This window comes from Cetorhinus maximus, chromosome 5 (genome assembly GCF_964194155.1).
Source record: "Cetorhinus maximus chromosome 5, sCetMax3.hap1.1, whole genome shotgun sequence".
NCBI lineage: Eukaryota > Metazoa > Chordata > Chondrichthyes > Lamniformes > Cetorhinidae > Cetorhinus > Cetorhinus maximus.
In genome coordinates, this window is record NC_135883.1 from 156,257,694 (window position 1) to 156,273,408 (window position 15,715).

At 44.4% G+C, this 15,715-nt stretch overlaps 1 protein-coding gene across 1 annotated transcript in view; it reads right to left on the bottom strand.

The window, feature by feature from the left end:
• Positions 1 to 10,825: 10,825 nt before the first annotated feature.
• LOC144680381 (heme-binding protein 2-like) overlaps positions 10,826 to 15,715 on the bottom strand; it is a 28,398-nt gene continuing 23,508 nt past the window's right edge. Inside the window, exon 4 of the mRNA XM_078541347.1 lies at positions 10,826 to 10,982. Coding sequence (XP_078397473.1) covers positions 10,826 to 10,982 — 157 coding nt within the window. The remainder of the gene's footprint in view (positions 10,983 to 15,715) is intronic.

Consider the following 15,715-nt stretch of genomic DNA (forward strand, 5'->3'; position numbering starts at 1 on the left):
CAGAGGTAATCGTCTCAGATAATGGTTCGGCATTTACAAGCACTGAGTTCCAACGATTTATCAGCCTCAACGGTATCAACCAAATGAAGACTGCACTGTACTATCCGTCATCAAACGCACTGGTGGAAAGGGCAGTGCAAACATTTAAGGCGGGAATGAAAGAGTTTACACCGGATTCATTGGAGACCAAACTTGCTTGTTATCTGTTTCACTACAGAACAAATCCCCCACACTACGGCAGGAGTAACACCGACAGGATTACTGATGAGGCGCCGACTTCAGACAAGACTTAGCCTAATACTTCCCAATTTGGAGGGGAAAGTGGGGAAAATCCAAGGGAATCAAAAACCGACTCATGATTTGCATCGTCTTGAGCGACGATTTACGTTTGGAGAAGCAAATTATGTAAAGATTTTTGGTGGACTACTGAAGTGGTTACCTGGTAAAGTGAGTTCTGTTACCGGATCATTGTTGTACCATGTGGAAGTGGAGGGCCGGATCACCCATAAACATGTGGATCATTTAGGAAATAGAGAGATACCCCAACAAAATGATGTTCCACTTGTAACCATTACTGAGCCAGTGTTTCCTGTTGAAGTTGCTCAATCAAGGACAGACATGCCCGAAGTCTCTGTCGGAGTGGAAGACACTGAACTGCAAGTGTCGAATGAGGTACCTGATGTTAATGCGGTTCCAGAGAATGTGTTTCCTACAAAAGAATCTGAAGTTGTGGATCTGCGACTTTCCACACGGATCAGGAAACCAGCTGAAAAACTGAACTTGTAATTTCATAACCTGTGTAAACATTGCAATGTCTTGTGATAAAAATCCTTGTAAATACAAATTGTGCAGAAAAGTTAAAAGGGGGGGAAAGTAGTAATTATAGTTTTGGGGAAATGTTGGACTGTAGCTTTAAGATTACTCCTGTGTTGTAAGATCACATGATCTGTGTAAACCAATATGTTAGCAGCGCGGGGACGCTCTGCAGTAGAGTTCTTCTTTAGTTATGGAGTTTGATGCACACGTGCAGTTGCTGCTGCTGTCTTGTATATAAAGTTAAATGTTTCCACGAAGAAAACTAGTCTGAAGATCAACTCGAAAACAAATACTGTCAAATTGAAAGAAAAAATATACAATGTGGGAAAGATTAGTGGTAAGCCAAAGGATTGGGAGAAATTTAAAACCTAAAAAGATGACCAAAACAAAATAAAGAGGGAGAAAATAAACTTTGAGGGTAAACAAGCAAGTAATATATAAATGGACTGTAAGAGCTTCTTTAAATATATAAAAAGGAAGGAAGAGGCTAAAATGAACATAGGCCCCTTGGAGAACGAGGTTAGGGAAATAATAATGGGGAACCAGGAAATAGCAGAGGAGTTGAATAAATACTTTGCATCAGTCTTCACGTTAGAAGACACTAATAGCGTTCCAAAAATACTAAATGATCAAGGGGAAAAGAGGGGAACAGGGGGAGCAGGGGAGGAAATGAATACAATAACTATCAAATCGTAATAGGAAAACTAATGGTGCTAAAGGCCTGGACCTGATGGGTTTCATCCTAGGATATTAAAGGAAATAGCTACAGAGTTAATGGATGCATTGATAGCAATCTTCCAAGAATCCTTAGATTCTGGAAAAGTCCCAGAGGGTTGGAAAACTGCCAATGTAACACACTTATTCAAAAAGGGTCGGAGAGAAAAAACAGGTAACTAAAGGCCAGTTAACTTAACATCTGTCATTGGGAAAATGTTCGAGTTTATTATAAAGAATGTAATAGCAGAGCATTTAGAAATGCATAATATAGTTTAGCAGAGGCGACATGGCTTCATGAAGGGGAAACCATGGCTGAAAATTTTATTGGAATTCTTTGAGGTCACAAGCAGGAGAGATAAAGGGGAATCAGTCGATGTAATCTATTTGAAATTCCAAAAGATATTTGATAAGGTACCGCACATAAGGCTGCTTAATAAGATAAGAGCCCATTGTGTTTGGGGTGGTATATTCGCATGGATAGAGGATTGGCTAACGAACAGAAGACAGAGAGTTGGGATAAGGGGGACATTTTCAGGATGACAACCTGTAACTAGTGGAGTGCCACAGGGATCAGTGCTGGGGCCACAATTATTTACAAAATTAATTAATGACGTGGATGAGAGAAGTGAATGTACTATCGCCATGTTTACAGATGACACAATAAAATGTGGGAAGGTAATTGGTGAGGATGACACAAAGAGTCGACAGAGGGATATGGACAGGTTAAGCGAGTGAGGAAAAACTTGGCAAATGGAATATAATGTGGGAAAATGTGAGGTTGGCAGGAAGAAGAGAGGAGCTGAATATTATTTAAATGAAGAAAGACTGCAGAAAGCTTCAGCACAGAGGGATTTGGGGGTCCTTGTGCATGAATCACAGAAAGCTAGCATACAGGTTCAGCAGGTAATAGGGAAGGCAAATGAAATGTTGGCCTTCATTTCAAAGGGATTGGAGTATAAAAATAAGGAAGTCTTGCTAAAACTATACAAGGCCCTAGTTCGACCACAACTAGAATGCCATGAACAGTTTTGGTCCCCTTATCTAAGGAAAGATATACTGGCATTGGAGGCAGCCCAGAGAAGTTCATTAAGTTGATCCCGCGTATGGAGGGATTTTCTTCTGAGGAGACGTTGAGTAGGTTGGGCCTGTGCTCATTGGAGTTTAGAAGAATGAGAGGCAAACTTATTGAAACAGATAACATTGTTAGGCGGCTTGACAGGGTAGATGCTGAGAGATTGTTTCCCCTTGTGCTAGAGTCTAGTGCCAGAAGGCCTAATCTCAGAGTAAGGGGCCACCCATATAAGAAGAAGAAGAGGAGGAATTTCTTCTCTCAGAGGCTAGTGAATCTGTGGAATTCTTTACCGCAGAGGGCTGTAGAGACTGGGTTGTTAAGTATTTTCAAGACTGAGATACACAGATATTTAATAAGTAAGGGAATCAAGAGTTATGGGGAAGAGGCAGGAACGTGGAGTTAAGGATTATCAGACCAGCCATGATCTCATTAAATGGCAGAGCAGATTCGATGTGCCAAATGGCCAACTTCTGCTCCCAAACCGTATGGTCTTATGGCCGCTTGTATGTCCAAGACTGGATATTGTGCAGGTTTTACTACAATTGGACATGGAACTGCTTCAGTATCTGAGGAGTCGTGAATGGTGATGAACGTTGTGCTATCATCAGCGAACATCCCCACTTCTGACCTTATGATGGAAGGAATGTCATAGATGAAGCAGCTGATGATGGTTGGGCAGAGGACATTACCCTGAGGAACTGCTGCAGTGATGTTCTGGAGCTGAGATTACTGACCTCCAACAACCACAACCACCTTCCTTTGTGTGAGGTAAGAATCCAACCAGTGGAGAACTTTCCCCCTGATTCCCATTGACTTCAGTTTAGCTAGGTCTCCTTGATGCCACACTAATAAAATGCTGACTTGATGTCAAGAGCAGTAATTTCCACCTCATCTCAGCAGTTCAGCTCTTTAGTCCACAACTGAATCAAGGCTCTAATGAGGTCAGGATCTGAGTGGCCCTGGAGGAACACAAACTGGGCATCAATAAGCAGGTTATTACTCGGCACGTGCTGCTTGATAGCACAGTTGAAGATCCCTTCCATTACTTTACTGATGATGGAGAGTAGACTGACGGGGCATTAATTGGCCGGGTTGGATTTGTCTTGCATACCTGGGCAATTTTCCACATTGCTGGTTAGATGCCAGCATTGGAGGTGCACTGGAACATCTTGGCTAGGGGCATGGCATATTCTTGGGCACAAGTCTTTAGTACGATGGCTGGAATATTTTCAGTGCCCACAGCCTTTGCTCTATATAGTACCTTCAGATGTGGAGTGAATCGAATTGGCTGAAGACTGGCATCTGTGAAACTGGGGCCAATAATGATCATTCGTTGGGCACTTTTGGCTGAAGGTTGTTGCAAATGCTTCAGCCTTATCTTTTGCACTGATGTGCTGGGCTCCCCCATCATTGAGGATGGAGATATTTGTGGAACCTCCTCCCCCAATGAGTTGTTGAATTGTCCACCACCATTCATGACTGGATGCAGCAAGACTGCAGAGCTTAGATCTGATCCTTTGGTTGTGGGATTGCTTAGCTCTGTCTATCAATTGTTGCTTATGCTGTTTGGCACGCAAGTAGTCCTGTGTTCTAGCTTCACCAGCCTGACACCTCAGTTTCTGGCATTCCTGGTGCTGCTCCTGGCATGCCCACCTGCACAATTCATTGAACCAGGGTTGATCCCCTCTCTTGATGGTAATGGTAGAGTGGGGGATATGCCGGACCATGGAGGTTACAGATTGTGTTCTAACATGTTTCTGCAGCTGCTCTTGGATGCCTCATGGGTGCCCAGTCTTGAGTTGCGAGGTCTTTTCAAAACCTATCCCACTTGGCATTGTGGTAGTGCCACACAACATGATGGAGGGTATCCTCAATGTGAAAATGAGGCTTTGTCTCCAAAAGGTCTGTGCATTGGTCACTATTATCGATACTGTCATGGATGGATGCAGCTGTGCTGGTGAGCATCAAGTGTGTTTTTCCCTTTTGTTGGTTCCCTCACCACCTGCTGCAGACCCAGTCTAGTAGGTATGTCCTTTTGGACTCGCCTAGCTCAGTCAATAGTGGTGCAACTGAGCCACTCTTGATGATGGACTTTGAAGTTTCCCACCCAGGTTACGTTCTTATCCTTTGCCACTCTCAGAACTTCCTCCAAGTGGTATTCAACACAGAGGAGCGCTGATTCATCAGCTGACGGAGGGCGGTGGGTGGTTATCAGCAGGAGGTTTCCTTGCCCATGTTTTACCTGATGCCATGAGACTTCATGGGGTCCCGAGTTGAAGTTGAGGACTCCCAGGGCAACTCCCTCCCACCTGTATACCACTGTGCCACCACCTCTGCTGCTGGTGTCTGGCACATTATCTGTAAAGTATGATTCCGTGAGTATGACTATGTCAGGCTGTTGCTTGGCTGATGCCGACTGGTCCGTTAGTTTTCATTCCATTTTTGAGACTTTTTAGCAGTTCGATACAACTGAGTGGCTCCATTTCAGAGGGCATTTAGGAGTCAACCACATTGCTGTGGGTTTGGAGTCACATGTAGGCCAGATCAGGTAAGGACGGCAGATTTCCTTCCCTCAACGGCATTAGTGAACCAGATGGTTTTTTACAACAATCTACAATGGTTTTGTGATCATCTTTAGACTTTTAATTCCAGATTGTTTTTTAATTCAATTTCCACCATCTGCGCTGGCAGGTTCAAACCTGGGTCCCCAGAGCATTACCCTGGGTCTCTGGATTACTAGTTCAGTGAAAATACCACAAGACCATCACCTCCCCATGTGTACATCTTCTTTCTGTCTGCAATGAGCAGGGCCCTGTGTATTAATATGTGTAGCTTCCAGTTCATGTAAAAGTGCCACACTGTGAGCTCAACTGACAATCTTCAATTGGTTGTCAGCGTCATTCTTAGCACACTGAGGATTAATTAGCAAATGTTGTCCATTCGCCGAATCACATCTAATGTTGGACACTGTGTTTTGATTTTTGCAAGAAAGGGCTGGTTGGATACGGCCTGTACCCTGCCCGTTATGAACAGCAGCTGGGACATGTTGTTTGATGTGATCCCCTGTCTTTGGCACGTCCGGCCTACATACCTAGCATCGCACTGGTACGAGAAATCATATACCACATCACTCATTTGTGTGAGAGGCAGAATGTCCTTTTGGCTTGATGGCAGCATCCTGCTACTAGTGAATATCACTCTTATTGCTGCTGCACAAATTATTGGGATAACTTGCCTTTTCAGGGTTATCAGAGCACTGGGTGGAGTCCATTAATATATATATGGAAATTATTATATGCAGCTGAAGATTTAAATATGGCAAACACATCATCCACGTATCAGAAATGTGTGAGATTTAGATGATTAGGTGTCATTACATCAAAGACACATTTGTCATGGAACCCAACAAAGATGTTCATGAGAGCTGGGCCTAGAGGGGATCCTATGACAACACCATCTATTTGGGTATGCATGGCATGGTTAAAACTGAATTCAACTGCATAAGTTGCCAAGTTCATAGGTTCAATTAATGCAGATTCACATAATATCAATGCCTCTACCAAACAGAGTCCACTTGCCAATCAACCAGCACTCTCTTCTCATACAGTATAAACAGTTGTTTTTCCCTTATATTGGTATTCTTGAGGAGTGTCCTGATGAGTGCAATATGAAAAACTTTGACATGTCTCTGTTTTAGCAATGATCATGTTCTCTACTACAAAACAACTACAAATATTAATAGATATCAATTTTTTTTGTAACATGAATAAGATCTGGATTCTCTATTAGAATCAAGAATATACTTACTTCTCCTAGAACTGTCAATGTTGTGATTGATTTACCATAAAAAGTGAATTGCATTTTCAGTTCCTAAAGCAACTTTAATATAATTTCGAAAGTGTATAGTCTCACATTGTCTTCAGTATCTAACTCGAAATGCTATCTCCATACAATCTACAGTGGAGAGGTATATTGTTGAGGAGAGATGCCCAGACTCCAGTAATATCTAGGTTGTTAGAATCTAGCTTTAAACTTGTTAAAAAGGCTATGTGGAGCACGGTAATAATCTCTGTTAATTCCTTTCCTTTGGGGAGAGATAGATCAGTTCTTCAGGCACAGTTAAGTATCTGTGAGGCCTGTATTTCTCTACCTTAAGTCAGAGTGATCATCCGAGCAGCGCGTCTGATCCAGAATAGCCCCAAAGAGGGGCTAGGATTATAATCCACTTCAGCCTGACCCAGTTTCGACCCTGTCAGAGGCTACACCATAAACACAATTGTGAGAATCCTAGCTCCCAACCTCTGGGATTCATCCTTGAATTCAGTGGATGCTTCTTGGGAAGGATCATCATGTAGCAGGATATCCAGCTGCCCCATGGATATGCTGCTGCCCCTGCCTGGAATTCCAGGATCAGGACGATTGGAATATATTGGGGCTGTGGTTGTGATGTCCTCACTAACTGGTGTGTCTGTCTGAGTGGGGTTTGGAGGGATTTCACTGTGTGATCTTGCTGCTATGTAAGTGGGGCCTCTTCCCTGGAACAAAGACCCTTAAAAAAAAACACGCCTGATTTGTTTTTGCTCATCTGTTTTTGCAGCACGGAAAGTGTCCTTTAGATGGAAAGCAGGTCTCACTCCAGCCAGGATCAGGCCCTGGAATGCTAGTCTCCCAGTTTCCTACAGGGAGAAGCAGCTTTCACACAATGGAGGTGGAACTGACAGAAATCCCAATTGATGAGATTCTCCCTTCAGTTCAACCTCTTCCTGTGACCCCTGCAATGGAAATTGTGGAGAGAAGGAGTTCCAGACCCTTCTTGGGTAGAAATTTGAAAAAGTGAGGAAAGGGGAATGAGACCTTTCTAGGTCCCTCCCTAGAATCCTCCCTTACCTGCCCAGATTGGGAGATTTTCCAAGAAAGAAGAATTTCACAACACCCGGCCGATGATTGATCCATGAATTGTTGTGTGTTGGACTCTGTCTATCCTGGGAGTTTATCAGTGAAATCCCATTGAGAGAGTTTTAAACCCTGTTCAGAGTGGAGTTTGACAGGTTGAAGTGTCAGGCTGCACGGGGTGTGAGCTGTCACCTGGAGAATATGGAGCTCACTCTCCAAGTGTCACATCTCTCAAGAAATTACTCTCTGTCTCTTCAGTCTTTTTACATCTCAATATTTTGACAGAATCATTTCACTGAAATGTGGAGAGTTTATCTAATATTTTTTATTTATTCTTTCATGGGATGTGGGTGTTGCTGGCAAGGTTCACATATTGTTGCCCATCCCTAATTGCCCTTGATCTAAGAGTCTTGCTGGGACATTTCAGAGGGCAGTAAAGAGTCAGCCACATTGCTGTGGACCTGGAGTCAGATGTAGGCCAAACTAGGTAAGGGCATTCGTGAAGCAGATGGGTTTTTACAACAATCAATGATTTTTTCAGAGTCACTATTACTGAAACTAGTATTCAATTCCAGATTTTATTAACTGAATTTAAAGTTCACCAGCTGCAATGGTGGGATTTGAACACGCGCTCCCAGAGCATTAACCTGGGTCTCTGTATTACTAGTTCAGTGATATTATCACAACGCCACTATCTCCTCAGAAATAGCCAATGAGTGACCCAGATTTATTTCTGAGTAAGAATCTAACGTGACACCAAAAGTTGAAATGCATCACCCTCTTTATTTCACAGTGAGAATACATTCCCAGCAGTCTGAAAAATAAAAGTCAAGCAAAGGCAAGAAAACAATGGCTAATTTACACCATGAGAGAAGCCTGTGAATGGGTCACCTGTTAACAGGGGTAATATCTAAGTAGATAATGTTCTCAATCACAGATTCAGCCTGTCGATGTTCCGACTGTGAGCGCCTAGTACGGGTGTGAGGAGATGGGAGTCTGAACTTTATTCCATGTTCAGTCTCTGGAGTCTAAATTTAGATTGGGATTCTTTCTCAGTTTTAAGCAGTTAAGTTTCCACTGAAGGTTCCTCACGATTCTAATGAAAATTTAAAGTGCTGCTGGTGTGCATGGGAGACGTGTGTGATCTTGCTACGGGGAAGCTTTTCATTGGTGAATACTGTTGTCAGCTGACAATGTAGCAGGTACAGGCGGGTTATAAAAGAGTCTCCTGGACAAACAGGGACGATCTTCATCGTGACCACAACTTTCCTGCCCAGTTCCATTGCTACTAACAGGAGAATTATTGAGAGCACAAAGATGGCATGCGTGTTTTTCAAATTTAAACTTCACTTGTCAGTATTGCACATTCCACCTGTACCCCCACCCCTACCAGAACCAAGATGCCAGGCCCCTCCTATTTCACCCCTCCCTGCCCCAAGTCCACCCTCTGCCCTCCTTGGATCTTTCTGTCTTTGATTACTGTTTTGAAATTGCAATCTGTACATGTTGTTCACTGGAAGCTTCCTTACAGAATTATTCCCACAGAAGGAGTCTGCAGGAAGAAGTAAAGAGTCCGAAGAAGATGTTTTAATACAAGGAGCCATGCTGCTCATGCGCTTTTAATTCTAGGTTTCTCTGGCTGTTTCTACTATCAAGCACCTCACACACTCTAACTCTTGCATGCCCCTGACCCCCGACCTAACTGCACATACCCCACCAAATCTGAGTCTCTCGTGCCGGTCCTGGGCTTCAATGCAAGCTGCCATTCTCTTGCTCCGCTCCCTGAGCTCAGGTACAATGCCAAATCTGACCACTCCATAATTTCATTTGTAACAACTTCAATTGTCTCTGCTCTGAAACACATCCCATTTTCAATGAGATATTTTCACTTCACCTTGAAACATTCTGTTCAGAATGACTGTGATAAACATAAATATAATCCATCGCTGTGTCAAGATAGAACATCCTAGAACTATGTCAGTCACCAGGACCATCTCAATCTCAGTCTGGTCATGATTCAATTAAAGCAAGATTATAGAAAAGGCAAATTACTGCAGTGATTAATCCCTGTTCCCCAGTGGAGGGCCCACTACCCATGTCCAACTGGGATTAGGCCTGTGTATGTGCAGTGCGGTGATGTTAGACTCATTTTACCTTTGCTGCCCACAGAGTTGGTTGGTCAGAAGTGAACCTGAAACATTAGCAAATAGTTTGGAATTGAAGGAGGAAACTAATTATAAACAATATGAAAAGCAATAGCAGCAGTCAGGGCTCCTCTGTCAGGGACAGTCAGATCTGCCAGGGCTGGATCCTCATGTCTGGTTAACGTGTGGGTCGAAGACCATGTGGTTTCTCCATATTTGGTTGGTTAAGTGAATGGGTAAGAATGTGGCTGACAGAATATAATTTGGGGACGTGTGAAGTCAGTCAAACATCGGAAAAATATAAAAGTTGAATATTTTGCAAGGGTGAGTGACTGGAAAATGTTGGTATTCAGAGGGGCTTGGGTGTCTTTACACATGCAGCATAGAAAGGTAATATGCAGTTACAACAAGCAATCAGGAAAACAAATGGTATCTTAGCCTTTAGTACAAAGGGAGCAAAGAGCAATGAAATCTTACTTCAGTTATTTAGGTGGGCAAAACCGTTGTTTTGCTCTCCTTACCTAAGGGATGAACTTTCCTTAGAGAGACTGCAATGCCTGTTTATTAGACAGATTATACACTCGAGGGATAGTGTGGGAAGGTGGTGTTAAGGTAGACGATCAGCTATGATCTTAATGAATGGCGGAGCAAGATTGAAAATACCCTGTTTTTAGTCGAATTTGATGAGAAACAAGAACTGTCTGTCACAGGACAATGTGGAGAGACATTGAACTGGACACCTGGAAAGATCCGTTGTTTGTAATGATGGAACTAAACAACTAAAGTAACCAGCGTATTTAAATGGGGAAGATCTGCTCACTTTTGATGCTCATGTGTTGGTATAATTTTGAATAAAGATTAAATGCAGCAGTGTGTGTGAGTCAGAATTAACTGTCACTAGAGGGCAATATTTCTAAACAGGGTCTCAGTGCTGAATGTGTCATTGGTGGAATTGTTCAAAACCCCAATACCAGCACATATATGTAATCTGTCTAATGAACAGTCATTGCATTCCCTCCAAGGTAAATATATCCTTCCTTAGGAAAGGAGACCAGAACTTTGCACAGTACTCCAGCTTAAACCCATTGTGTAATTAGTGGAAGCTTCAATCAGTTTAAGAATAGAGTTAAGCACATCTCACTGTTGATGTCTACAGAGGTGACAAAACCTACCCAAGAGGATTTTATTTCTTTCTGAAACCTATTTGCATGAGCCCACGTGTGTTATAGAAAGCAATAATAAATCTTGGATCAAATTGTCGATTGTCTTGTTGCAAGTCCTGCTGGAGTTTATTCACGAGTTCTTCATATTGTTGCTCATCAACTTTCTTGTCAAAAGTCCTGCAACAGAATTAAGAATATATAATTTTCATTTTTATTCCTCCTGACAAATCCTGTCCGCAATCCAAGTCGATTGTGAGGACAATAGGAACAGGAGTTGGTCATTCAGCCCACTGAGGACCCTCCACCATTCAGTTCATCCACAGCTGTAGTAACATAATAGATAAGCTAGCTGAATGGGCAGACAATTGCCAGATTGGATTTAATACAGAGAAATGACATTCAATGGCATTACCATCACTGAATCCCCCACTATTAGCATCGTAGCGGTCACTTTTGACCTGAAACAGTACTGGATTGGCAATATAAATATGGTGGCTACAAGAGCAGGTCAGAGGTTAGAAATCCTGCAATGAGTTACTAACCTCCTTACTCCTCAAAGCCTGTCCACCATCTACAAGGCCCACGTCAGGAGTGTGATGGAACACTCTCCACTTGCCTGCATGAGAACAGCTCCTACAACACTCAAGATGTTTGACATCATACTGGACAAAGCAGCCCACTTAATTGACACCACATCCACAAAATTTCACTCCCTCCACCACTGACACACAGTGGCAGCAGTATGTACCATCCACAAGATGCACTGCAGGAACTCACCAAGACTCCTTGGACAGTCCAAACCCACAACTACCACCAACTAGAAGGACAAGGGCAGCAGATACCTGGGAACACCAACGCCTGGAAGTTCCCCTCCAAGCCACTCACCATTCTGACGCGGAAATATAAGGCAGTTTCTTCACTATAGCTGGGTCAAAATCCTGGAACTCCCTCCCAAACAGCACTGTGGGTGTACCTACACCACATAGAGTGCCGCGGTTCAAGAAGGCAGCTCACCATCACTTTCTCAAGGTTAATTAGGAATGGGCAATAAATGCAGGCCTAGCCAGCAGCACCCACACTCCATGAATGAAACAAAAACAAAGTGAGCTGATGAATTTTGCACAAGGTGTAGAGAGAGGTAATAGAGACGGCATGGCACAATTCTAAAGAGTGTGCAGGGACAGAAGGACCTTGGGGTGCATGGATCTTTGAAGGTGAAAACACATATTGAGAAAATGTTTCGCAAACTACATAGAAACTTGGGTTTCATGGATAGAGGTGTTGAATACAAAAGCAAGGAAGTGATGCTGAACCTTTATTAAGCTATGGAGAGGCCACAACTAGAGTATTGCATCCAGTGATGGTCATCACACTTTAGGAGGGATGTGAGTCACCTTGAGGATATGCAGAGGAGACGTACTCGAATGGTTCCCCGGGTGGGGGATTTTAGTGACAGGGTTGGGTTGGAGAAGCTGGGGTTGTTCTCCTTGGGGTAAAGGAGTTTGAGGGGTGATTGGATAGAGCTGTACAAGATCCTGACTGGGTTGATGAGGTAGAAAAGGAAAAGCTGCTCTCATGAGCTGATGGTACAAGAACTAGGGGAGACAGATAGAAGACTTTGGGCAAGAGATTCAGGGGGTATCTGAGGAAAAACCTTTTTATGCAGTGTGTGGTAATGATCTGGAACTCACTGTTAATTAGGGCGGAGGAAGCAGAGATGATGAATGATTTCAGAATGGAAATTGGATGGGCATTTGAGGGGAATAAAATTGTAGGGTCACAGGGTAAAAGGGAGGGTATGGCACTGATTGGATTGCTGTATATAGCCAGCATGGTCTCAAAGGGCTGAATAGCCTCCTTATGTGCAGTCATGTTTTTATAGGCCAAATTTAATATGCTCCCTTCAGGCAAGTTTGGTCATGGACAGGGCATTTAATTGTATGTGAGGGTGGCAGGCGGGCACCCTGCTGCCCTGCTGCCTCCACCAAGGTTAAATCCAGTGCGGGGAAGCTTGTGGGCGGCCATCCCAACCCTTTCCAACCCACCATCAATGGAGGCACTTAAGTGGACAATTCATGTCAACCTAAGAGCCTTTTATCGCAGCCAAAGGCATTAACCCAGAGGCAGGAGGGCCTATCACTACTCGGGTTGTTTTCTGTGGGAGGGAGCACCTTGTTGTCGAGGGACTGGCATCAGGAAGGTGAGCAGAGCTGCAGGAAGCCTCCACGCTGCCATTTTCTCCTACACACCTCACCCCCTACCCCGTGACCCCCTTTGCTGCGATCCTCTTCCTGCCATCGGTCACCTGTTATCCTGGGATCCAGCACTAATCCGAGGCCTCTCAGGAACAGAGCCAACAGCAGCCACTACACATTCTTGATGCTGACAAGCGCTGAGAGCTGCTGGCCTCTGATTGTCCAGCAGCTTTTGGAGAGTGAGGCCTTTGCCCCGTGGGGTCTTTGGTCCCAGGGAAGGCCTGTCATTGGCCGCAGGCCCTCCCTAAAGGAGGTGACGCAGGGCCCTCACTGACTATTTAGCTGAGATCCCCATCGCCTCCATTGAAATAGCACCTTATATGTCTATAATCCACACCTCTACTCTATTTAAATAATTTAGCACCACCTTTGGGAAAAAACCCCAGTCACATCTTTCCATCTCCAACGTCTGATTTGCAAATGTGAATCTTGGAACAGCAATTTTTTAAAAAAGTTTCCTGAAGGAATCACAAGTTTATTCCCAGTTTTCGAAGAAGTTTTGTACTTTCAAGAAATTGAGAGAATGCCCCTTGTGGGAATTCTCGTGGGATCTACGTGTTGCAATTGCAGAATGCGGTAGCTCGTGGACACGTGTGTGATCCAGGGCAAACATGTCTGCAGTAAGTGCCAGAGACTCGAGGAGCTTCGGCTCAGAGTCTTTGAGCTGGAGGCCGAGCTGCAGACACTACGAGGCATCAGGGAGGGGGAAAGTTACTTTGACTCTTCATTCCAGGAGACGATCACATCCCTTAGGATAGGGTCAGCTGATTTGGTCAGTGGTCAGGGACAGGAGGGTGTCGCTGTGAGTGAGGCAGATAAGGGGTCGAGAAGGTAGAAGTGGAGGAGCCTCAGCCCTTGCAGTTGTTCAACAGATTTGAGTTCCTGCAGTTTGTAGGGACCAAAGTGGGGACTGCAGCATGGCTGAGCGAACTGACCATGGCACCATCGTACAGGAAGCCAGTCAAATAGGTGGAGAGAATAGGAATGTAGTGGTTGTAGGGGACAGAATAGTCAGGGGGACAGGCGCAGTTTCCTGCAGCTGAGAGTGAAACCCAGAAGGCTGGATTGCTGCCTGGTGCCAGGGTTCGGGACACCTGATCAGGGCTGGGGGGGAACTTGCAGTGGGAGGTGGAGGATCCAGCGGTTCTGGTCCATGTGAGTACCTTCCTCAGACGAGCTTCCGCCTCGGGCCGGGTGAGAAATATGCATCGCAGCGAGTTCCCGAGGCCTTCAGTCAAGGGCAGCAGAGTCAGGTGAGAGGAGGCCACACCCCTGTTTATGGCACTAGCTGCCATAAAGCAGCTAAGTTTAAAATGCCCAGCCACTTTGAGAAGCCAGGGGGAAGGTAATTGTGCAATGCAAGTGGGTAGAATAGGGAGTTGTCGAGTGGTCAGTGGCGAGGCATTGTGGTGGTAGAATGGGCCTGGGGTTGGTGGGGGAATGGGAGGAGAGTTGAGGGGGTTGGGGTTTGGTCATGGGATGAGGAGGGTAGTAGAGAGTGTTGGGTGGGTAGTTGGTGGGGTGGGGGATATTCGGGAGGTCAGGGGTGTAGTTGTGGGTGTGGTGGGAGGTTGTTGGCAGCTCCGAAGGGTAATTGTGGAGGCTAGGGTTTAGTTGGTGGGTCAGGATAGTCATCAGGGTGCTGGATGGGGTTGTCAGGGGTTTGGGAGTGGGTTGTGGTCTTAGGTTCAGGGGGGAATTCGGGGAATGGGAAGGTGGCTGGTGGTCAGAGAGTGAGGTAGTAGTTTGGGGGGGGGGATTGGGAGGTAGTCAGAACTTTGAGGGGCTAGTTGGGGGATGGGTGTGGGTGTTGGAAGAGGCCACTGGGTGGTCAGGCAGAGGTGGACAGTACGATCGTTATCCAGGATTTAGATGTGGTTTCAATTCTTCTAATTTTTCCTGGGTAACTAGTTTGGAACCTTCTGAAGTCTCTGATTTAAAGTGGAGTAAGGAATGGTTTCCAGTGCAGGGTAATTGCCAAAGGGAATTTTCAACTTCCTGGGGAATTCCCATACAGTCCTTGCATGGGGAGATCCAAGGGCATCTTACAGATACGATGCCCCGGAGATTGGAAGTTATGGGCCAGTGGGTCTAAGACTAATGTTTTAAACTTAAATAAGGGCAACTATGAGGGCATGACGACAGAGCGGGCTAAAGTGAACTGGGGAAATAGGTTTAGAGATAGGTCTGTAGGGATGCAGTGGCAGATATTTCTGGAGATATTCCATAACCCTCAGCAAAGATACATTCCAGTGAGATAGAGAAATTCTCTGGGAGGAACACACCATCCGTGGCTAACTAAGGAAGTTAAAGATAGCATCAAATTGAAAGAAAGAACATAGAATTCCATGAAGATCAGAAAATTAAACTTTGTATATATAAAAATAACAAATAATGACCAAAAGAATAATAAGGAGGGAAAATTAAAATATGAGAGAAAGTTTGCTGGGAATATAAAAATATATAGTAAGGGTTTCGACAAGTATTCAAAAAGGGAATAGAATAACTAAAGTGAGCATTTGTCTTCTAGAGAGTGATTCTGGAATTAATAATGGAAAATGAGGACCAGGCAGGTGAATTTAACAGATGTTATTTTAGCATCTGTCTTAACTATAGAGGAAAAAGTAACATCCCAGGAATAATTGTGAATCAAGA